General features: G+C 39.0%; 2 protein-coding genes across 11 annotated transcripts in view; one reads left to right on the top strand and one right to left on the bottom strand.

The window, feature by feature from the left end:
• The window catches only part of GRIP1 (glutamate receptor interacting protein 1), a 544,307-nt gene extending 540,965 nt beyond the window's left edge, over window positions 1-3,342 (top strand). For all 10 annotated transcript variants that reach the window (XM_034770827.1, XM_034770872.1, XM_034770797.1 and 7 more), the window contains 2 exons: window positions 860-1,006; window positions 3,087-3,342. In XM_034770827.1, the coding sequence (XP_034626718.1) occupies window positions 860-1,006; window positions 3,087-3,320 (381 nt within the window). In that variant the 3' untranslated portion in view covers window positions 3,321-3,342. The remainder of the gene's footprint in view (window positions 1-859; window positions 1,007-3,086) is intronic.
• Window positions 3,343-5,012: 1,670 nt separating this feature from the next.
• The window catches only part of HELB (DNA helicase B), a 35,263-nt gene continuing 15,846 nt past the window's right edge, over window positions 5,013-24,429 (bottom strand). Inside the window, exons 4-13 of the mRNA XM_034770886.1 lie at window positions 23,074-23,955; window positions 21,621-21,792; window positions 19,801-19,942; window positions 14,804-14,934; window positions 13,560-13,644; window positions 11,668-11,727; window positions 8,705-8,963; window positions 7,833-7,967; window positions 6,603-7,106; window positions 5,013-5,984 (exon numbers count right to left, since the gene is read on the bottom strand). Of these exons, the coding sequence (XP_034626777.1) occupies window positions 5,895-5,984; window positions 6,603-7,106; window positions 7,833-7,967; window positions 8,705-8,963; window positions 11,668-11,727; window positions 13,560-13,644; window positions 14,804-14,934; window positions 19,801-19,942; window positions 21,621-21,792; window positions 23,074-23,955 (2,460 nt within the window). The 3' untranslated portion in view covers window positions 5,013-5,894. The remainder of the gene's footprint in view (window positions 5,985-6,602; window positions 7,107-7,832; window positions 7,968-8,704; window positions 8,964-11,667; window positions 11,728-13,559; window positions 13,645-14,803; window positions 14,935-19,800; window positions 19,943-21,620; window positions 21,793-23,073; window positions 23,956-24,429) is intronic.

Here is a 24,429-nt window from a genome sequence, read left to right as displayed (position 1 = left end):
GAGATCTATGTCTGTTCTTCTGCCTCTGCCGTTCCTGGCTGGCTGGGAAAAATAACTGACAATCTGTTAGGGCCTGTAATTCTTCCTGAATACTGCTAGAGTATATAGCCCCTGGGATTTCAGGGTCACCTTAGAGTCCTTAAACCTATGGAGCCTAGCATTGGTTTGCTCCTAAAAGAGCATGGACCCGTCAAAGGGGAGATCTTGGAGGGTTTGTTGTGCCCCTTGGAGAAAACCTGACAATGGCAACTATGAGCTGCTGTGCATGGTCACTACTGTGACCATAGATCTGGCTGCAGAATCAGCCGCATCCAGGAGCTACCTGTAAGGAGGCTCTCGCCACTGTTTTCCCCTCCTCGATCAGGGAAATTCAAACTTTTGTATAGCCTCCCATATATTGAAGTCAGTGGCACAGCAGAACCTGCTTGTTTGCTATGCACACAGTTATTTAGCCTACACACAAGTACTACATCTTAAAGCTGCTGGGTACATAACAAAACTGATTAGCAAAGCATTCTAATTCATGTATCTAATGATCTGGGCAATCAGAAAATAAGATGACAGAGAAACTAAACAGAAAAAGGCTAGAAAATATGTCCAAGGAGACAGGTTAAAAAAGTTGATTAACAAGAGGTGATTCAGGATTATTATTGAAATATACAAAAACATTATTCATATTCTCCTAACAGTTTTCCAAAAAGAACTTCACTAATGACATTCCAAATTAGAAATGCAAAATAATAGGGAAATGATCATTCTAGTATGAAATAAACATTTAGAGAAAAACCTGTGATAATATGCAGCAGTGCAGAAATGCGGAAAATCTTTTCCTTTTGTTATTTCTAAACTATTTCAACAGGTAACTTTGTACAAGGAGTCAGACGTAGAGGACTTTGGATTCAGTGTCTCAGATGGTTTATTGGAAAAAGGCGTATATGTTAAAAACATTAGACCAGCTGGACCTGGGGATCTAGGTGGTTTGAAGCCATATGACAGACTTTTACAGGTAACACTATCCATACTTTGTATACAGTTTTCTTTGTAAAAGGTGTATGTGATAAATGTTGTATGGGATTTATATATAAAATGTTTAACAGAGTATAATGTTTTTATTGTCACTTGTTTTGAATGACCATATTACCCATATTCTGTTTATACCACCCTCTAGAAAATAAGTGCAACTTTTTAAAGTTTTAAAATGTGTTTATTGGTACAATAGTGTGTATCTCAGTTATCCTGCTTCATAGTAATTAACGGAAATAAGTCAGACATCCAGATAAGAAAAGTTAGTACCAACACATTTTAAACTCTAAAAATATCTAAGTTAGATTTTCTGTAAAGCCAAGATAACACTATTTTATGAAGTCAGATACTTCAAAACACGGTGTACAAGGCGGTGTACAAATTACTCCTGGGGGAATTCTGCGCACAGTATTTTAAAATGCTGCAGAATTCTGCAAATGTTATTTGTCAAATGTGGAGGCACCAGCATGGCATTAGGGAGCACAGGCCACTGGCTGCATAGAGGTGGGAGATCACTCTGCAGCTGCCCCTGCCCCAGGACACAGACTCAGTGGTGAGGCTGCACCCAACCCTGACACAGCGCTATGACTGGGCCACCCCAGAAACACCTCGGGGCCCTGCCCCTCTGTGTCAGGTGCACCAGGTGAGGGCAGGCAGGCTCAGCAGGGCAGGATCCAAGTGTGGAGGGGCTTGATGTGTGTGGGGGGTCCAGGTGTGGGTTGAGAGGGTTCTATGTGGGGCAATCTGGGAGCGGGGTGATCTGGATGCAATGATAATGGGACTCTGCAGGGGGGTCCAGGTGAATGTGGTTGGGGCTCAACCAGGTGTGTGTGTGGGGGGGTCTGTATGTGGTGGACCAGATGCTGTGGGAGTGGGGCTCAGTGGGGTGGGGATCTGGGTGTGGGTGGCTTGTCAGGGTGGTGCAGGGGGAGTGGGGCTCATTGGGAGGGTTCTGAGTGCGGGGGTGGGGAGAGGCTTGTTAGGAAGGTCTCTGTATGAGGGGTCTGGTTGCCCAGGGGTTGGGCAGATGAGGGAGCAGGTCCCTGCACAGGGTTCCCTCCCCCTGCAGCTGAGGAGCGATGGGTGCAGAAAGTGGGAGGGGTGGGGGAAGAGAAGAGTTTGCAGAGCTTCCTGCAACTGCGGGAGAAATCTGAGGGTGGGTCTGACCTGGCCCCAGATGCCATGCAGGGGAAGAGGAAGTCAAAGTCCTGTCCTCCGCAGCTGAGCCCAGCACAGGGTAGGTGCCACCAGCCAGGTCTTCCCCGCCCCCCAGTGATCTACCTCTCTGCTGGCTGCCCTGCGCATCTGAAACATAGTGCTGGGGAGGGTCGCATGACTTTCTCACAGGGAAGCCACCAGAGTAGTCATTTTTCTGCAGGGGACATAAATTATGCACATGCACAGAATTCCCGCAGGAGTAACAAATGCTTACTGTCAAGCAGAAATTTCCAACTTTCCTGTGGTATGTTCTTCCTCAGTTTGTGGTGCTCATTGTTCTTGAGATATTGCTGTGTGGTCTACAAATGAGTAGTCAGTCACATATCTGATCAGTGCAGTGCCTGCTCTCACCAGATACCAACCACCACATTAGCAGAACTTACTCCAAACAATTATTTTGAAACTAGAGTCTAAAATGAGTTGGAAATTATTTTTTAAACTTTTCTCTCCGACCACTTTCAATATAAATGTTTTAATTATTCATAGACACAATTCTGGGAAAACCTGCTTAAGAGGACTGAAATGTTAGAAATAGTCTGTTACATTTATATTTGTGAACTTAGTGCAAGTGAGAAATAAGTCATGTTTATTTGATAATCATGACCACATGATATGTACTAGCATTAAGTGCAATATGGTAAATACAGATTAGAAAAAAGTTATCTGTTCTCCTTAAACCATGTTGTTGCCTTTTCTGTACTTTGTGTACTTCATCTACAGGGCCACTCACATATTCTAGTCATATTTTAGAGAACATCTGTGTTTCTTAGATACTTGTGTTATGTTGCTTTCTTTTCTAAATCTAAAACAGTAATAAAACTAAACCAACACTTTAAACCTTTCAGGTAAATCATGTTCGTACCAGAGATTTTGACTGCTGTCTAGTTGTGCCTCTCATAGCAGAATCTGGCAATAAACTGGAACTGGTTATTAGCAGAAACCCACTGGCCTCTCAGAAGGCGACCTCAGATCAACAAACTTTAGCAGGTGGTGAATGGAATGACCAAAATAATGCCTTCCTTCAACAAACCGGACATACTGCTAGTGTGGAGACACGAGATCCTACAAACACAATATAGCAACAAGTTATTTTAGTGGGACACTCCGAAATGAAAGACAATATATGGTGCTAAATCCCCTTTTCAGATTTCTGTGACACTTGAGGCACAGATGTCATGTGGCATTAAAAAGCCCAGAGGGTTTGACTATCCCTCTCAAGGCTCGTGTTACTTCATGGATTACTTTAAAAATTGAGTTTGGTTTTAATGTGATGGCCACTGAGTAGTGCCATTCCAAACTAAGCCTGATGTCAGAATGATATTGAGTAAAGAAAATGGCTAATGGCCTTATTTTTTTTTCCTGAAGTAGCAGAAAGGGAGACCTTTAAAAGAGACTGAATTGCTCCTTCCTGTCTTAACCACATCATTCGTTTTTGAGCAGAAAAAATAGAATTAGTCTTTTTCCACAGGTGTCTGGCTTTTGTTTTTTTTAATAAAGCTAGCTGGCTACTGAGTGAGGGGGATCATGAGATGGGGGTATACTGTTAGAGTAGTGTTTTGTGAACCATTGCTCTGCTGCAGCATGAGGGGTGCAGCCATCACACTAAGTGCTGTTCAAGTGTTTTAGCAAAGATGCACGTAGGAAGCTGCAGTGTGTGGTAGTCAAGTGTACTGCCCAACTGTGCTACAATGTTATTAGCAGTTACGTGATTCCCTATGCAATGGAAGTACTAGACGGGATGTGTCTTGGAACTTTAAGATTCATTTCAAGCAGAAATGTTTTAGGTAGTGGGAAACTTCTGATGGAGGATTACTGAATAGAAGTAAATCAAATTAAAGGTTTTTTTTTAAAAAACAGTCAAGTGGAAATGTTTATATTATATCAACTACTAGTAGCAATGGAGGACTGATGTAAAATCCATTCAAATGAGAATGATTCATACAAGGACATACAAATCTAAATTTTTATTTACTAATAAAACAGTTTCTTGAGGGTTACTAATAGATTTATGAAGTCCATTTACAAAGGCTTTGTTTTCAGCCTTCTCATATTTACCCTTACAAGTTTTTAGAAATTTGAATTGTAAATACATTTTACAAATATATGACAAATTCTTTCCTACCAAGCCCTCTTGAAGCAATAAAATACTGCCAGTTGCTTTTAATGCTCACCAGCAGCTGCTTTGATTTGTTCCAGTATTCAAGTTGTCATTGGTAATTATTGTTATTTGGTGAATATAAAGATACTGAATTTGTATATTAATTGTAGAGTCTTCATATCTAATCAATTATCTTACAACCAGATTTGTTTTGGGTCAATATAAATTGTTTAGGAAGACTATCCCCCCCATACTGTTTTCCTTTATATGAACAAGCTCACCTGCCCTGCACACACAAGCGTAATGTTTCATTCATGTTTCAGCACTGCCAGAAGATCAGTCAATATGAAATTTAACCCCAAGTCATGTAAAAACAGAAAGTTCATGAGTCACTTAAATATGTATTTTTATTTGTAACAAATAAGTATTAAACTGTAAAGTATTTTTGTACAAATTTAATACTTTAATAGCATGATATTTATCGTCTATGTATGGATTTTGGGAACTCAAACTTGCAAATATTTGTATGGAAAAAACTGTATAAAATGGAATAAACAGTGATTTAAAGACAATATTCTTAACAACGAGATGGTATTTGCAGGAAAAATAGCATATTTACAAACTATTGCAGAGATACCACATTTCACGATCTTATTTTAATTTTTTGTTATTAAAAAATAAATTTATTTTTTAAGTATGTCTACCACAAGTGTAGCTAAGACAAGAAATGCAAGCCTCTTTAGGCAAATATTGGGATTTTAAATAATCTATGATGAAATATGCAAAGTATTATTCCAGAACCTAGGAGTCCCAGTCATGAACCAAGACCCCAGTGTGCTAGGCAAATATTAGCCATCCAAATTTCAGTATATATTAGTCAGTCAGAAGTTTAAATTTGCACATTTTCCCTATCTGGAAACTTCCAGTGCATCAAGCCAAGTAATTAGCCAGGATATTAAAAGGAATTCACATTTAGCACTTGACCACACTTTAAGAGCCCTATTTTTCATTACAATCTGTTCAGAGCAAGATTTGACCCAACTTCATGATCCTGTATGGTGGTGATAGGCTAGTTAGTACTTATTTATCACACCCAAACTTCCATGAAGTTACCTAGAGGAGATGGGTACAGAAGAAAAATCTGCATTGTAAGTAAGTCTTTAGTCAAAATACATGGGTATGAACTGACGGCCATTATCAAACCATAATACTTTGTGTTGCATCAGCAACTTATATAGGCTTAAATACTGTGGGCCAAGAAATTCCCTTCTTCTGAACAACAGATCTTTAGGACCTCAAAGCTTCTATTCAAAGTTATTTGTTCAACTACATTAAAAAGATAATATACAGACATCTTAGCCTTCAAGAAAAAGTTGGCCATATCTTCTGCTAAACACAAGCTAAATTCTGAATATTAAAAGTGATGCTCCTAAAAAAACTTGCAACATATTTAAAAAATTAAGACCGATCCCGCGGACTTTATTTCTCTGTTCCAAGACCTTATTTGGAGTTGTATAACATATTTAAGTGTCATATTAATTAATGTACTTGATTGTTAAGGTCCAAAAAGTTGCTTGGGAGTTGGGCTCCTCAAAGTCAGATTCTGAAGTCTGGTTGACGCAAGGGGCGAGCCTTCGTTATTTACCTGTCAAACAAACAGGAAGAGAGTGATGAGACCTAGAAATAGCACTTAAAATATAGTAAAGTGTTACTATGCAACACAAGGATTATTTTCAAAAAAAGATTTTCATTAATGACAGAGGAAGTTCAGAATTATTTTCAAAAAACAATATACAAGTGGCAAACCCCAGGAGAGCCTGTCTTCGTAAATGTTAATTATCTTTAGTATAATTTAATGTGTATAAAAGAAGTCTGCATGGTTTATATTAATATTGTACTTTTGCACAGGTCAGCCCCTACAATTTTTGTTGTTGTTTATAGCCATCAATTATTAATGCATTTTGAGCAAGTCAAAGAGCCAGTGCGATCAATAACAATTTATCAAATATTACTTCTAAGATCATAACTAGTTTAAACAGTAACCATTAATTACTCAGACTGTATGACAAGCTTCATCCTCTCATTCATTCCATATGAGACCTGAGGAAACTTTCCCGACAAAAGATTAATTAAACTGATATGTTCCCACAAAAAGTTTTGGTTTTGATGAAACTGCATTTTCTGCCAAAATGTTTAGCTGAAGAATTCTCAACCAGCTCTATGCAAAAGTTTTATTTTAAATAGTCTTTAAAGGGTTTCTTACCATTGTAACTTTTGAAGGACTTTCAAAACTATCCGTAAAACTGCCTGGTCTTTTACATCCATTTGATTTAACGGGAGTCTCACTACCTGCACTGGCCAGTTCAGCAGTACTCCACTGTCCATTATTAGTTTGTATGTCATTAAGAACTGCAGGCTCTTCTGCTTTGATGAAGTCATCTTCAACAGGTACAGAAGAGAGGGGAATATCCTCAGTTACTGAAATAGGACCAGGTTGAGTATCATGCCCTTGACTTTGCCAACAACCCTTTAGGTGAGATGACATTTGTTCTGGAGAGTCACTCATTTCTGCAAAGGTCTCTCTTAAACGTTGTTGTAAGCGAGTTTTTCTGGGAAAGCTCTTCGTAGTAACTGCTTTCCTGAGTTGAGACTCTTCAGCCACAATATAGACCCGGCAGCATCCTCGAGTCACAGCTGTGTATACATGCTGCCAGTGCTGTGGGCCTGCATTCCCGACTACATAGACAATTGTTCTTTCCTCTGAACCCTGAAACACACACACACAGATTTTTAAGAACTCTTAATTTAAAAGTATTTAAAATAACAAGAAACAAAGGCTTACTAGAGAAGTGCCATCAGTTAACTACAGAAGTATGGGCATGAATTTTGGGCTGTACTTTTTATGTTACTTACATAGGTGCATACTAGTATGTAGACAAAGTTGTACTAGAAGGCAAGATTCTGTACAAGTCTATAAATGAAGGAGACTCTTCTTTGCCTAAATTCTCAAAGTTTTAGTTTCTCATAGGAATGGCAGTTTGTTTCCACGTCCACATGTTTGTTTCCATGTCCACAATAACAAAACAAGTCAACTACATTCACACATCCCACTTGGCTACAGAAAATGGACTAACTAATGCTTCATAATACTGGATGTCTATCATGGAATTTGATTTAGACTAGTCAACTTGTGTAACTTATTTTTTTTTTTAAGTATTACTGGATAGTAAATTAATTTCCATTGGATCAATGAGTGCCTTCATTCAGACTTACTGCAAAGCTACTCAGCTAATCCCAGTGGGAGGGTAAACCAAAGAGCCAGTATCACACCACTTCCTTCCCTCACACCCCAAAGTTGTTCCTAAGTTCATATTCAAGGACTTTATGTCTTAAGGGTGCTCCTGAAACCAAATCTTTCCGTTGAAATTACAGAGCAACACTGCAGTCAGGCTTTTTACTGGTTGACATAACTGTGCTGAATTGCAGTTCTTACCTGAAATGTGTGAATAGTTCTGGCCCATGCATGCTTTATTTGACACTCTCTCTTCAGTGCCTCATACACCACAGTGAATTTGGAGCCATACGTGCTGCTGATGGTCAATAAACGACACTTATCGACTTCTACATCCTATAGAACCAGCATGTGAGGAGACTTCATGACCAGGTTGTAGTAGAAATCAGATCAACATGTACACAGTTTAAGGGCTGTAGCTATGGAATCATATTAACTGACCCAGTTCTTTCAATAACAGTATAACTGCACAATAGGCTTAATCCAAAGAAAGCATATTTGATGATAGAAGTCTCAGTTGACTCCTCCCCTATTTCAAAACAAACACCTTGTGAGGAAATAACTTGCTGTCCTTTATTCAGGTTTGTCTCCACTCCTGCTACTAGTCCCCAGAAGATCTGGTTTCTGACTGCTGTCCCTACCTGCAGGGGCCTCATTTACTACTGGCAGGGGACCAATTGCCCCTTCCCAGACTTCTCATATCTCTTTCCAGCCCGCATTGCAGTATCTACCTCAGGCCTGCAGGGGCCACTGTGGGGCAGGGCCAGGCCAAGGATCCTAATTCCCATGTTGGCAGCACCAACTTGATAGGAAACCGCAGCAGCAGCTGGAGCTGAGCGCAGAATGAGCCAAGCCCCAATCCCTGCCCTGGCCATTAGTGAGGACTGCCCCATGCCCATATTCCCCAGGATAGAACCAGCCTACCACCTCCTCATCCCCCTCTGGGATGGGACCACCCTCTAACCCCCTCACGAGCAATGGTGGCCTCAGCAGGAAAGTGAAAACGGGGATGCTAATGCAATTTTGTGGTAAATCCTAACAATTAATTATTAATCTTTCAAAATAATACATACATCTGTTATGAAAAATATTTCTCCATTGCACAATCGTCTGTCATCCTCAGCACTGCCCCCAAGATCACCAGGTAGATTTTGTCCACTCAAGAAGGCTTTTCTTCTACAACACCCTCTGCATTCACATTGATTAGGATTCTGAGAGTCACTTTCCCTTGTGCAAGCTGTGTTATTTTTTGGAAGAAGGTCCTTGAGATAGGCATTCCTCGTGGAACAAATTTTGTCATCACATTGGAACACCAGTCGATTTTTATGGTTTCTGAATCAGGAGGGGAAAAAAATTGAAATAAAATAAATATTTATTTGCAACTCACTCAATGTATTTGTATGGCTGATATGACCAATTCAGATATGCACACTAAGCTTTCATTTAAAAATAAAATTGCTAGCCTTCGTGATTGTGAAGATAACCTTCCAAATATAAACAAATGCAGTGTTCGCTTCTGAAGGGCCATCTGAAGTGATGGCTCCAAGAGGTAAGAACTCTCCTGCTTCCTACTATCTGAAGGGTTAATGCTGAAGTCATGACTACTTTGTAACTGATCATTTTAGCAGCTGGCATAGAGAAGGGAGTGGAAGGGACTTGCCTCCAGGAGAGAAATGCAATGCACAGAGAAGAAAGGCAAGTAATGAGAGGAGATAGGCAGGTGGTTTGGGATGGAAGAGGGGCAATGAGCAGGAACAGGAATCATCCTAAAAGGTGAGCATATTTTCCCCCTGGACAAACAATAATTAGAAGTTTGGTTACTACACAGAGATCATAATCTACCCAAGCAATTTATGCAGTCCTCTCTCTCACTTATACCAACAGGAGATAAAACTATTTATTACCCTTAATCTATAGTTTAAATTTATACCCTGGCCCCAAGTCAATTAAAAATGGAGTTCAGTCCACTGCACAGAATGAGTCTGGCACTCCTGTGCCAGAAGAAAATGTTTCACAAAAGTTGAAGTCACATACACATTTTAAATCAGAAGATAGAAAGGATGGGTCTTTTTTAAAAACAAACAAAAACAAAAAAACCACGAGAGCCTTCCAGATCTTGAAACCCAAGGAGCTCTGCAAAGCCATATCATGATTGTAAGTAAGTATTGCAGCAATTAAAAGTACAAGTAAATTGCAAAGGGAAAAAATATATAGTTTGCACCCTATTCTGGGTTTTTATGAGTAAAAAAAGTCAAAGCATTTTGACTCCCCTCCCCCAGCAGTCTTTGACATTAAAAATGTAGATCCTACATTTCTTAAAAGATTATGGTGACTGGAGAACAAGTGCAATGTAAGGATAAGATTTAGTCACAGATTCCGTCACTGTAACGAACCTCCATGACTTGTTCGGCTTCAGCTCCCGTGGCTATGGTGGGGGCTGGATTCCACTCCCCACACAAACCCCCAGTAGCAGGGCTCAGAGCCAACCCATCACTTGGGCTATCAGTTCCACCCTCCCCCCGTCGCCATGTTGTTTTTAGTACAAGTCAAGGACAGTTCACAGGCTTCAGTGAATTTTTGTTTATTGCTCGCTTCCTGTCTGACTTTTACTAAAAATAACCAGGACAAAATCTTAAACTTAGCAATTGTTGACGCCATAAAAGTAGAGAATGAAGGCTAAGTTCTTGAAAGAGAAAAGGATTTTCAGTCAGACTATTTAACTTTTGTTGTTGAAAACATCGCTCAGACATCTGAAACATCCTCCAGAAAAACTAAAGGAGGAAAAACTTGACATTCCTGATGTGTCTAACAGAGGGGCTGGGGGGAAAAAAAAAAAACATTTAAAAAGTCTTTAATGCCTTCTTTGTACACCGTAAAGCCAAGAAGAAAAAAAAGGCACATGCCCAGTTTTAAAAAGCCCCAAATATTTGCAGCTTACTTTTTTTACTTTGAAGTTAAATAGTGGGGGTTTTTTGGTTTTTTTTTTTTTTTTTTAGTTTGTGGCAAAAATTTGGAAGAAAGGTTAAAGATTCAGCAACCCACCCCTTCAGTTAAGGTGTTGAATCTCTAAGATTCTCCAAAAAGACCTACAGAAGAAACAAGGAAGACCACACTTGACATTGCTCATATTTCTAAGGTAAAAAAGTATAAAACACACATTTCAGAACCTCTTTAAAAACATAAAGCAGCTGTGACAGAGTACTGAGAGCTGGACCTTGCTTCAGGACTCTGGTCACTATCAGCACCCATTAGGTTTCCTCAGGGAGGGCCTCATTGGTAACAAGTGGGCCTAATAACAGGGGTTAAAAGAGCACAGGAAGAGGTGTTGGAAGAGGAAGGGGGCTGGAGAGAGAGAGAGAGAGAGAGAGAGAGAGACAGCTAGGGGAGCCTTCTAGGGGAGTTCTCGGAGTAGAGGAACTTCAATCCAACCCTTGTCAGGAGAGAGACCAGAAAGCTGGAAAACAGTGCAAAGGTGTTGATGCACTGATCTGTATTGGTGGAGGGACTGAGACGCTGTAAATAAAGTATATGCTAACGTTGTCAATAAGAAGGTCTCAAAGTGGTCTGCGTTTGTGGAAGTGGCAGGAGTATGATAGGCATGTCTTGTCACAGCAACAAAAAAATAGCACTACCTCAATTTTTTTTAAAAAACTGTTTGCAGATCAACTTTAATGATCAGCAATTCCTCACAAAAATTTTGGCTTTTGGACATGAACACCTCTTTTAACGAGAGAGAGGGTCACTAGCCACGACCCAGGGGTTTTCATCAAACTTACAGATATGTCACGGAATCTTTATGCTCATTTCTGCTGGCTGTTTAGGTGGCAATTAGAGGACATGCCAAACAAGGCATTGTACAATCACCAAAGACATTATATCTAAAACCAATTTTTAAAAGTTTAAAATATTTTCATGTAGTGTATTTAGAATTTTGCCCCTTGTGTGAAACAATTTTAAAACATAAAATAAGATGGATACAGAGAGGAAAGGCAATGTATACACACTATACACCTTTAGACTCAAAACATTGTCTTACCTGGTTAAATGTTTTGAATAGTGCTGACAACAGAGTTCATTTATTAGATCACAATCTTGCCTACAAACATGAAAGAGGCACAGCTTTAGCAACACAAGGCATGTACAAAGAATAATGAACATTTATCTAGAAACAAGCGTGTTCAAACTGAAAGAGGACACATTTTTAGCAGTGACAATCTTCTACTGAAAAGTGTTTTAATCCAGAGGTAGTTCAAAAGATGCTGCTGCAAAAGAGCAGTTTTGTTTTATTTTAATTGCAGAAGTAAGGCAAACAGCTTGCAAAATATACCTAGGTAAATTGGGTTTCCTTCCAAGACAGCACAGCAAAACAAGAATTAGTATATTCAGGTATTAGTGCTTGCCTGTCCATAGACTCTTTGGAACTAAAAGGAGTCCAGCATTTTAATGTTTCTTTTCTGGAAACTTGGAGATCTTAAGAACTCTTAAAAACTTGTCATTGCAGATTATGTTCCCACAAGATTTGCTAAATAATACATTTAAATGGAGCTTAATCAATAACTGTGTGCTAGAATTTACAGGATTTAGGTGTGATGATAAATATTCTGCAAGATCCTCTTCAAAGCAGATCAGAGAAATTAAAAACAACTTCAGAGCCACTTTGGGTTCACAATATAAATAAAATATAGGTAAAATATCCATAAATCACTACTACTGCTTTAGAATTTGGGGTTTTTACAACTCCAAATTTCCATAGACATCCCCAAGAAAAGCATCAGAATAAGATCAATTTTCTTTACAATTTAATGCTGCAGGCTTGGTTCCTACTGGATGTTAAATCAACAATTTATCTTAATACTGAGTTTTCGTTACATGGTTTACAGTAGAGGATCTCAAAGCATTTTACAAATAATTAATTTAGCTTCACAGCACTCCTGTGAGAGTCAGGCAGATATTATCCCACTTTGGGAGGTTAAATGATTAGCACAAGGTCACACAAGAAACCTGAAGCAAAGTCAGAAATAAAGCCCCTCTCAACTATTGATTTTGTGTCTCATTTGCACTAGGCAAAAGGTTTTGGAGTTTGGAGGGGGATTTTAAACTACCAGCCACTTAGATACTAACACAGTCTAGAAATAAGTAAAAATGCAATTGCAATCTAAAGAAATGTGCCCAGGCAATGAACCAATCTTAGGAGCAACAGATCTGGCTGAAAAGACAAATAAGACCACGACCCCTTGCAACAGCATGCCTAGTGTAGATTAGTTTGTGTGTACAATGAATACTCTAGTAATTATTTGGAAAATTAAAATTACAAAATGATGTTTTGTAATGTAATATGGAAAATTGAAAAGCTGAGATATGGGTGGGTAAGAGACAATTAAGCTTGTAGAGAATGATTATTTGCTTAGCACTAGAACAGCTTAACAAGATCAACACGAGACTAGATCGTGAAGAAAGAAAAATAGATCATAAAGAATTTAGAAGACCTAAAATCATCTTCATTAGATTATAAAGCTGGTCAAGGGTACAAGCTGGGAGTCAGAAATTGAATAAGGAACCCTGTTCCAATTCAAGTCTGAAAGACAGCTTGTTATCACTCGATTGCTACAACTGGCATGTGAAATTTTGATGTCCTCAAAGCACCTTGAGCAGAGAGCTACTTGTCCCCAGGATGAACATGAACATCCAACACCCATGTGGATAGTTTCGGGCAAAGTACATAGTGCAAAAGGAACCACATAAATTAGCAGTAGAAAACTAAGCTATCAACATTCCACATTTAAAAAAAAAAATCTAAGCCAGAGAGAGAAGATAACTGGCCTATTTTTGCCAATACCACCACCAGTCTCTTTTACTCAATTTTTAGACATTTTTAGAACAAATATGCTAGCAAGAGTTCTTTCAAAGTCTGCATACATGCTCTGCTACCTTCTGAAAGCGATGAACTGTGATTGTTTGGCATCTTGTAGTCCAGGTCCTTTTTCAAGTAAAGTTTGTATGGCAGTTTGCAAATCTAATAATGGACAAAGAAAAATAAGTGTGTAGAACAATAAATAACTTAAGAGAAAAAAAATACAATTCAGTATGAAAATAGAATTTGCTTATTTATTTGCTTCAATTCCCCGCGGTGCTAAATTTTGGTTATCTGAAATAGGAAGCTTCATTTAACAAAAAAAATTAAAAATAAAATAAAAAAATAAAAATTGTGGCAAGCAATGCAGATGTCTCATATCTCAAATCTGGGGGACTATGGTACTGAAAAAGACATGGGAAAAACCTCTTGCTCCCCTAGGCTACACAGCTTTCTACAATATATTTCACGCAATTAAAAGAAAAACCTCTGGAGTTATCCTTTGATTGGACAGTTTCTAGGGGATTTAAGTATTAAATTTGGGGGAAAAAAAGCCTTAAAACTAGAAGTTTAAACTTTGTAACATAACCCATATGAAAATAAATGCAAGTGTTCTGTCCACTGAATACGTTTCTTAAGAAACCAGAACACATTAATCCTGTACCAATTACTTTCCTTTCCCCATATTATATTTATGGGGGGTTAAGACGTCTTTAAAAAAAAAAAAAAAGTTATCACTGCAGTTGTATTTTGCTATATATGAAATATTTCAAAGGTTAACAACCAAAGACCCTAAAAATCAAAATGTGAACACCAATGTCCCCTGATCCAACAATGTTGACCAACAGGATGGAAGCAAAATCTAGAGTTGAAGGCCTTGTCACCAGCTCCCCAAAAAAGCTAACCCATGGTGCTGTCAGCTCAAGCACCTATCCTCTAGAAATCCAGCCTCATTTAAAGTTCTCTCAAATTAGCACCTGATAATAGTAATAAACTTTTGAAAACTGTGGTTCTAAGCTATAGAGCCTTCTGCACCTTCCCATCACGACTATCTCATGCCATGGTACCCCTTACTGTAATTTGATATAAATAATGATTTATCCATTTTATTGGGTTTTTTTTAAACTGCTGTACATGCATGGGTAAGCTCATAGTCAAAAGATAAATAACTAAAAATCTAATTTAATATTCTATAATTTTGACTAATTCAAATTTACTGAAAACTGATTTTATGTCAGTTAAATATGTTACACTTTGCAAAAGGGGAAAGATGAGAGTTTTTGCAATATTAACAAATGGTTAACCGAGTATACAAACATACAGTGAGCACCATGTCCAGAAGGCAAAACAACATAAATAAATTTCTTCTCGGGGGTTGGCATTGTCAACTTTTCACTCCAATCAGAGACTTTGAGCACTGAGTCAAACTCTGGGAATTTTCGCTGGGAGATTCTTAACCACAAAAGAAAAAGACAAAAACAGTTTAACACGAAAACATTCTAGCTGTGCATCTCAACCTTTTGCATCATAGTTAAGTTTACTTATACAATTTTATGGATATCTCCTTTAACTTCTATAAAATATAGACAAATGGTAATCAATTTTTTTTGTCTAGATTCAAATTTCTTGGTCAAGGTTTAGTCAAGGTCCAGACTCCAGAGAAAATAATATAAAAACAACAATAATTATGACAATAAGCAAATAAGAAGATTTTGTGGCCCATTCAAAAGTGTCCAGCTGTCTGGATTTGGCCCAAGGTCCACCTATTGTCTACCCAATATAGACAATGAAAAAGCTTTTTGATCATAACTAAAAATCACAGTAAAGTATTAGTATTTCTTTAATTTCTAAATCTTACAATGTTGCAATTGATATTTAGTAACCATCCAGATAGTGTCCTGTTGGAGGAATTCAGAATACTACAGAAGAAAATAATCTCTTATAACTGGCAGTGGTAAATTTTGTAAATAACGCCTACAGCACTAGATTCTCTATAAGGGCCCAGTCCTGAAAGTTTCAGAGTGCCCTGAACTGTTAAAGTCAAAGGGTGATGAGGACACTCAACACCTTGCATGACAGGGCCCTAAGACCTCAATTTTTCAAAGACTTAGGCATGTTGTTTATTTTAAGAACATGAGTAGTCACACTGAAATCAACAGGATTACTTGTTTGCTGAAAATTACGCACATGCTTAAGTATTCATTTGTTTAGAGCCTAAGTCAATAAAATGAATGACAATATTAAATGTTAAGAGTCTTAAGAAAAAAAATTAAGAAACAACTTATACTTAAGCAGAAAGATATGGTTACATGGGTCTAATCACCTAAATATTGATTGTATTTCAGTCATTCTTAGAAGTTGCCATTTGTTGCATTTATCATTAGGATGGATTGATTTAATATTAAAAAGTGTTGTAAATCAGCAAGCAGGAAACCTGCATTTAAATAATCAATTTTAATTTTGTTTTGCATTTGGACTTTTTAATTACTTTCCTAAAGAACAGTTCATTCTCATTGCTTGGTATAACAAATAAAACACTGATTTGCAACTACAATAGAACCTCAGAGTTACGAGCATCAGAGTTACAAACTGAGTAGTCAACTACATACCTCATTTGGAACCGGAAGTACATAATCAGGTAGTAGCAGACAAGACCAAAAAAAAGCAAATACTGTGTCAAATGTAAAAACTAAAAAAAAAAGGGGGGGGGGCAGCATTTTTCTTCTGCGTAGTAAAGTTTCAAAGCTGTATTAAGTCAATGCTCAGTTGTAAACTTTTGAAAGAACAACCATAATGTTGTATTCAGAGTTATGAACAACCTCCATTCCTGACGTATTCGTAACTCTGAGGTTCTACGGTAAATATATATATCCTTTTTACACTACATTTGGCACTTATTTTTGTTAACCAGGAAGATACAGTGCATCTATTTGCATTTATTTAAGCAATTGTATATTTACTCAGATTCTTAATTTTTAAATTTCTTATGTTAGAAAATGGTGAATGACAAATGTCTTATTTACTATAGGATAATTTTTTACTTGGGATTTGTGTCAATCTGCATTTGAATGGAAATTAGAATTAAAAATGCACAAAAACAGCATTTTAAAATCGTTATTAGTTAAAGAAAAACTACCTTAAAACTTGGTGGATACATCAGAAAAAAAGGTTTACCAAAACAGTTTTAAACTCAAAATATAACTGATTTATTATACAAAGGAGGAATTAACTGTAATTAGTGAATTGAACTGACTGTTTCTGGTCAACAGGGGACAGGGGCCATTTTTTGAGCCAAAAACGTGTCTACTCCTTACAATCAACTCAACAGCACTGCTTGCTGTCTGTCAAGTGATAACATTTGAATGCCACATATGATCAATTCCAAAATTTCAGGGAATATTCTAGGCATCAAATGCCACAATCCTATTGATTTTTAGAAAATTGGAAAATTGAAAGGGGGAAAAAAATAAAGGACACATGGAGCTCCTGCCATCTGGTGAGCATAGCCCCTGCTTCAAGCACCTCTGCAACTGTCTATAGCTCAAAGACCTGGTTGATGGCACCATTAAAGCTTTCCGGCATAACAATACTCAACTTCTCTCTGCACATTCTCTCAACAGAGTTTAACATGTTGACACCTGAATTCTGGCAGTAGAGGATGCGGAGAATGGATGGGGGCATGCACACATCCCCTAGCATGGGGCGGGGGAGGGGGGGGAGAAAGGGAGACCCTGGTATGCGGGGGAGGAGGGAATGAGGCACAAAGACCCTAGTAGTGAGAGGAGAAAATTGGAGGATCCTGGCATGTGACAGGGAGAGACAGAACCCCAGGCATAGGGGGATAAATTGCAAGGATTTCCTGAAAGAGGGGGATGCGAAAGTGACACACAGCTTGTGGGCTACAATGGAGGGATGCAAAAAGCCCCGGCTGAGTGCAATAAGCTTAGCCTACACAAGATACGAAACATGTGACCCCTGCGTAAAGATATTTAGTTCCCTAAAGATGCAGATAGGGTCCCAGTGGGATTTCCTGAAGTGTCTAACTTCAGGTGCTTTTGAAAAGCTCTCTAGTCACCTATCTGCATGTTAAGGTGTCTAGATACCTTTGAAAATCTGGCCCCATCAACTTCACATTTGTAGAATTAGTAGATCTCATTCTCACATGTTTTTTATTCATAGACTGGAAGAGGAAACCAACCTTTTCTTTTCTATTTGTTTTCTATTCCCAGTCAGTTTTCAACTTTGAATTAACTAGTCCAAATGAAGAAAATATTCTCTTTGCACCTGCTAGCTAATTGAAACCAGAAGTAGTAAAGGAAAAGCTCTTCTTCACAATAGAAACTGAAAGTACTGATATTTGGAAAAACAATTACCAGCATTTGCTCCTAGGGTTACCGTCTGATCACACACACCCGAACATTCTTGCCCCGTCCCCGCCCTCTGTTTTGGCCCTTCCCCCTCTCCAAGGACCTGCCCTGCTCACTCCATCCCCTCTCCCTCTGTCGCTTGATCTCCCCCATCCTCACTCACTTTCACCTGGCTGGAACAGAGGTTTGGGGTGCGGTAAGGGATGCGGGCTCTGGGATGGGGCCCAAGGGGTTCAGAATGTGGGAGGGGGCTCTGAGCTGAGCCTGGGGTAGGGGTTTGGGGTGTAGGAGGTGGTGTGGAGACTGGGGTGCTGAAGGGGGTGAGGGGTGCAATCTTTGGGAGGAAGTTTGGATGCAAGAGGGGGCTCAGGGCTGGCGCAGGGGATTGGGGTGCGGGAGGGGGTGTGGGGTGCAGGCTCCGGCCTGCCGGCACTTACCTCAGGCGGCTCCTGGTCGGCGGAACAGCAGGGCTAAGGCAGGCTCCCTGCCTGCCCTGGCTCCGCGCCACTCCCGGAAGTGGCTGGTATGTCCGTGCCCTGCACACTGCCCGTGCCCTGAGCACCAACTCCACAGATCCCATTGGCCAGGAACTATGGCCAATGGGAGCTGCGGGAGTGGAGCCTGTCTTAGCCCCACTGCACCACCAACTGGGAGCTGCCCGAGGTAAGCAGGGCCAGGGGAGTCCACACACTGCCCCCTCTGCATGCCGCCCCCACACCTCCCATTGGCCGCAGTTCCTGGCCAATGGGAGCTGCAGAGTCGGCACTTAGGGTGCAGGCAGGGTGCAGAGACCCCTACCCCCACTTAGGGGCCACATGGATGTGCTGGCCCCTTCTGGGAGCAGTGCAGGGCCAGGGCAGGCAGGCAGCCTGCTTTAGCTCTGGGCCCCCACTGCGCCGCCAGACTTTTAGCAGCCTAAAAATCTCCCAGTTTGGCTGCAGTAACCCCTAGGAGATACAGCCCAATTCCAGGAGACTCATGGCAAAACCTGGAGGGTTGGCAACCTTATTCGCCCCATTTGTAAAGACTGAAAATAATGTAGATACTTACTGCAATACCCTGTGGCATATTAATAAAGCACGAATTGAAAGTTAAAGCTGTTTTTCCCCCAATTCTGTATATAGTTAAAAGAGCAGGCAACCTTTAACTCACTAACATTTGGGGAGGGTTGAGTGCTACAACATATTGTTTTTAATTAAATTATTTTAATAGATTATAATAAATTTAGGCCTGATCATAAGTTGTCATCACTGCAAATTTCATTTGTAAATAGGTTTATTTTAAGAAGACAAATGTATTTCAATTAAATTTGAAAGTTGTGTGTTTTTTTTAATGTCATTGACTTTATCCACTCTGTTTATCATGGATTTGTGGTAAACTACCATTGATAAGGTGTAATTGCAAATGGAAGGTCAGAATAAAGAAAAGTGCACTGAACCTGTTTATCCAATTTTGTACAGCAATTCAAAACCAGTTACAAACAAAACGGTCACTCTGCAAGCTGCTCATGAGGGGTCCCCTGCACAGAGCAGTTTGCAGAATCAAGGCCTATGGCATGTGCCTAAGTGTTCACAAGATCAGGGCCTGCAAACACTAACTCACATGAATAGTCCCACTGACGTCAGTGGGACCAAATGTTTTATTTATAAAGAGTGAACAAGAAAAAGTCTCCAATTTTGGTGGGTTCTTTTTATTTAATATGCATCTTTTATCATTCAAAAACTTTGCATACTTTACTCTATGTTTTTGTTTAAATTGCTCCTCAGTGTTTCAGCTGTAATTTCTTTCCCAAAGTTAGACAGAAACACGAGAATACGAGAGATCTGCAACAGGAACACTGAGTCACACAATTCTATTGTATGTCTCAGGGCCACTACCATTTTGCAGACTAAATAAAAGGACCAGGACTTCTATAAAAAAAATTTCTCCAGTATATACAAAAAATTCCTACCTTGTGGCATTGTCTACAATTAGCTGAGACTCAGCTCTGTGATTAGTTCTCAGTTCCACAGACCAGCCTCTAGATTTTAGACCCTCAAAAATATCAGCGAGCATGTTGCCAGGGTCAATGCTGGGTAACTGTCTGATATCACCTAAAGAGAAGATATATTAATAGCATTTGTGATCAGTGATAAATAGTGAACAGAATATCAGTGGGAAATATTCCAAAAATACAGTATTGACAAGAAATATGCTCTCCACCTCTATTAGAATACAAGACAGAGTTATCACATGTATGCTCAATACAAATTCTGTGAAATTATGCTTCTCACCAAGAACCCCAAAATGGAATTTCTTTGAATCAGGTTGTTGCATAGTTCTAATTGTCTTCCCTTCAATATATAATACATTAAATCACTGTTCAGAGCATATTCTATATTCCCAATTCAAACAGCCATTAGTACTCGATGTCATACCATCCTGTTAAGTCTCTTCTCTATGGTAAATGTCAACACTAAATCAGACTTGTCTATGGGAATTTATACATTTAAATCATGGCATTTGTTTTGGTGGGATAAAAATGTGATCTCCAAAAACGGGCACAGGGGTACAACATCCTAATTTCTTTTCATGCTACTTTGTTCTATTTGTTAGATTAAAAACAAGTTAGTTCCGGATCTGACTGTCTGAACTACCTTAAAATCAAATATTTTATTTTTCTTCTGTCCAGTTCATATGCTGTCAACATTCACTCAAGCTGTGTTAAAGAACTGAAGGAAAACTTACTAACAATAAGATGTATTATTTTGGTTGTTGAAAAATCTAAAGGGAAGTAAGTGGTGAAAGCCTCATTATCGAATACTTTTAGAACCAGACAAAACGCTAGGAAATATACAATAGAGAATAATCCTGCACTGACAGGGAGGTAGCCTGGATGATATAATTATTTTCCATCTCATCTATGATTTTATGGCAAGAGTGGCAAAATCCATGGAATAGAACATGCCTTTCAGGCGGCCCTAGAGATTACAGCCTCATTATGATCACAGGTAAACTATCATACCTCTGCTGGATTTCTTTCAACTAATTATCATGGAACTACCACTCATTATAAAAACACACTTGCAACCAGCAAGTTCTCTCACATCCTGCATATGTGTCAAAATATGAGTCAACAGTGTGATGCTGCTGCAAAAAAAGCAAACATGATTCTGGGATGCATTAACAGGTGTGTTGTGAGCAAGACACAAGAAGTCATTCTTCCACTCTACTCTGCCCTGGTAAGGCCTTAACTGGAGTATTGTGTCCAGTTCTGGGCACCGCATTTCAAGAAAGATGTGGAGAACTTGGAGAGGGTCCAGAGAAGAGCAACAAGAATGATTAAAAGTCTAGAGAACATGACCTATGAAAGAAGGCTGAAAGAATTGGGTTTGTTTAGTTTGGAAAAGAGAAGACTGAGAGGGGACATGATAGCAGTTTTCAGGTATCTAAAAGGGTGCCATAAGGAGGAGGGAGAAAACTTGTTCACCTTAGCCTCTAAGGATAGAACAAGAAGCAATGGGCTTAAACTGCAGCAAGGGAGGTTTAGATTGGACATTAGGAAAAAGTTCCTAACTGTCAGGGTGGTTAAACACTGGAATAAACTGCCTAGGGAGGCTGTGGAATCTCCATCTCTGGAGATATTTAAGAGTAGGTTAGATAAATGTCTATCCGGGATGGTCTAGACAGTATTTGGTCCTGCCACGGGGTCCCTTCCAATCCTAGAATCTATGAATAACTCAGGAAATATTTTGAAATTAGACTAAATTTACACTATTGCTTTTCACTTACCAAGTATAATAAGCTTGGCAAGTTGAGCGTGGTCACACAGCAATTTTAAAACTGAACTAAGCATTTGTACAGGTACTAAGCTTCCTTCATCCACAACCAGAACTGTCACAGTAGAAAACTTCCACGGCATTCGTCCATCTCTTAATCTCCATGAATAAAAACTGTAGATGACCTAGAAATCAATCAAAATAAATAATTTAACTTCCATTCAAGAAACACCTGAAGTTATTAAATTTAAATAACTTTCTTATAACAAGTAAAATGTGGGATCTTTCATGCTGTATTTACCACAGCCATCATCTCAGTTACATGATGAAACTGATTCATTACAGGCTCAAAAGGTTCAATCCTACTCTCCAATAATCATGTACACATCTCCAGAACACATTTTTAGCAGAGCAGAATCAACTAAAACTATTTATACAGAAAGAACGAGGAGTACTTGTGGCACCTTAGAGACTAACAAATTTATCTGGGCATAAGCTTTTGTGGGCTAAAACCCACTTCATCGGATGCATGCAGTGGAAAATACAGTAGGAAGATATATATACACAGAGAACATAGAAAAAATGGGTGTTGCCATACCAACTCTAAAGAGACTAATCAATTAAGGTGGGCTATTATTAGCAGGAGGAAAAAAAACTTTTATAGTGATAATCAGGATAGCCCATTTCAAACAGTTGACAAGAAGGTGTGAGTAACAGTATGGAAAAAATTAGCATGGGGAAATAGTTTTTACTCCTGCTGATAATAGCCCACCTTAACTGATTAGTCTTGTTAGAGTTGGAATGGTAACACCCATTTTTCCTACGTTCTCTGGCGAACCGCGGCCTCCGAGTCAATGGGAACTGCCGGAAGTGGTGACACTTCCCGCAGCTCCCATTGGCTGGGAACAGCGAACAGCAGCCACAGGGAGCTGAGGGGCTCCATGCCTGCAGATGCTCCAAGTAAACAAAACGCCCCGACCCGCCAGTGGCTTACCCTGACGGGCCGGGAGCCAAAGTTTGCCAACCCCTGAAATATAGGGTCAGCTTATGAAAGGGTCATACAGTCTTTGATATTTTTACCTAACCATTTTGGGAGGGTCCGCTTATAAACGAACAGGCTAAAGAACAAGTATATACAGTACTATAGACTTTAGGATATGTGAAATTGGTGAAAAAAAGTCACGTGAAAGCCCCTCATCATTTTTATGCCTCTAGAAGGTACTGTAATGCACATTTAAAATAAAGAAGGCCAAAAATTGCAGCTGACATGATGTAAAAAGTCTGACTTGTAGACTTTTGAAAAACAAGGTTGACTCTTAAATGTGGACAAGCTGTGCTTATTAAACGCCATTATGAACAGTTAAAAGATTTATAAGAGATGTTCAGTTAGCAATCTGATTATTGTACAAAATAAGGAGGACTATACTAAAAGATCTTTGGAGAGAGAATGCACAAATATTATATACCTGATGGAGAGTGTAAGCGGGAAGCTCTGTTTTCTCATTCAGCAGGCTAGCTGCTCTTCCTGTAGGTGCAGTAAGTAAAACGTTTAAAAGGTTTTTTGTGCAAATGTTCTCCTGACAAAAATGATTAAAGGTATTCCATTCAGCAGATGCATCCAGGTCCTTTTCAAAATCATTACAAGCACTTGCCACTTCTTTTTCCACCTGCTTTAAATACTGAAAAAGGCAGCTAACTACAGTAGTCTTCCCACAACCCCCTTTTCCACTTATGATTGTCACTGGATTAGAACAAATCATTTTCACAGCTTTCATTTGATCTGGGTCCGCTTCTGCCTCACTTGTAGTTTCTATGTCTGGTACCTGTTCGTTATAAAGAAAATCACTGTCACTGTTGTTTTGTATATCTGGGGCATTACTGCCCTCCACTTGCTCTGTTTCAGGAGGCTGGTTATGATTTATTTTAATATCTCCATTTGCTTTTGATTTGGTGGTATCTCTAACATTAAGTACTTTTCTCACATCAACAGGTAACTGCCATGGGTCATTTTTCATTAGATGATTTACAGAAAGTGCAATGTCTTTTTCAGATTTGTAAAGATGAGAAAGAAATACCAGTTTCTTCTCACCAATCATTATCTTCTCATCTTTCATAAATTTCAAGGATTGCCAGGCATGTTCAATGGGCATATCATTAGAAACTAAAGAAGTCAAAATGTCTTGTTCTTCATAGGTATGCCCCATTTCTCTACATCTTTGCTTGAGCTTATCGTATATTATTAATGCATTCTTCTGCAATTCAGGAATCTTCCAGAGGAGATGCTCACACTGACAGAAGGCTGCCCAAGTTGCCTCACAAGTGGAAAGATTCAGTTCTTTGTAGGTTATCTTCCCACCAAAAGGGAAAAAAAGTTTAAATTATTTCACAAGACATTGGTATGTAACTGCAGAACTAATACTTTGTCATTAAATACAATTTTATAATTCAAAACATATGAAGAAGCACAGACAATATGTACGTTTTAACAAATTCTAGCTATACTACCTTCTCAAACCAAACAAAGCAAGGAATTTCAAAGCAAGGGGGGCTTGATCAATCCCATCTGTCATTTTGCTGTAGAAAACTGAACCATTGTACAAAAAAATACTAACAGAAATTGGGTACTAGAAAAGAGGTTTGTATCAAATCTGTATTCTACCCAAACTATCACCAGCCGAATAAAAGAGCAAACTGCTATAGAATAATAATACAATACATGTGATAATATCTGAGTGCATGTGTACACATTATAGCACACATTATACGTAAATAAGATCTCATTCGCTGCAATATGTTGGCAAAGTAGGATGAAATGGTTTTAA

Source organism: Trachemys scripta, chromosome 1 (assembly GCF_013100865.1).
Source record: "Trachemys scripta elegans isolate TJP31775 chromosome 1, CAS_Tse_1.0, whole genome shotgun sequence".
In the NCBI taxonomy this organism is placed as follows: domain Eukaryota; kingdom Metazoa; phylum Chordata; order Testudines; family Emydidae; genus Trachemys; species Trachemys scripta.
Note: the sequence above shows the minus strand (reverse complement) of the source record. Positions and strands in the feature narration are given on the sequence as shown.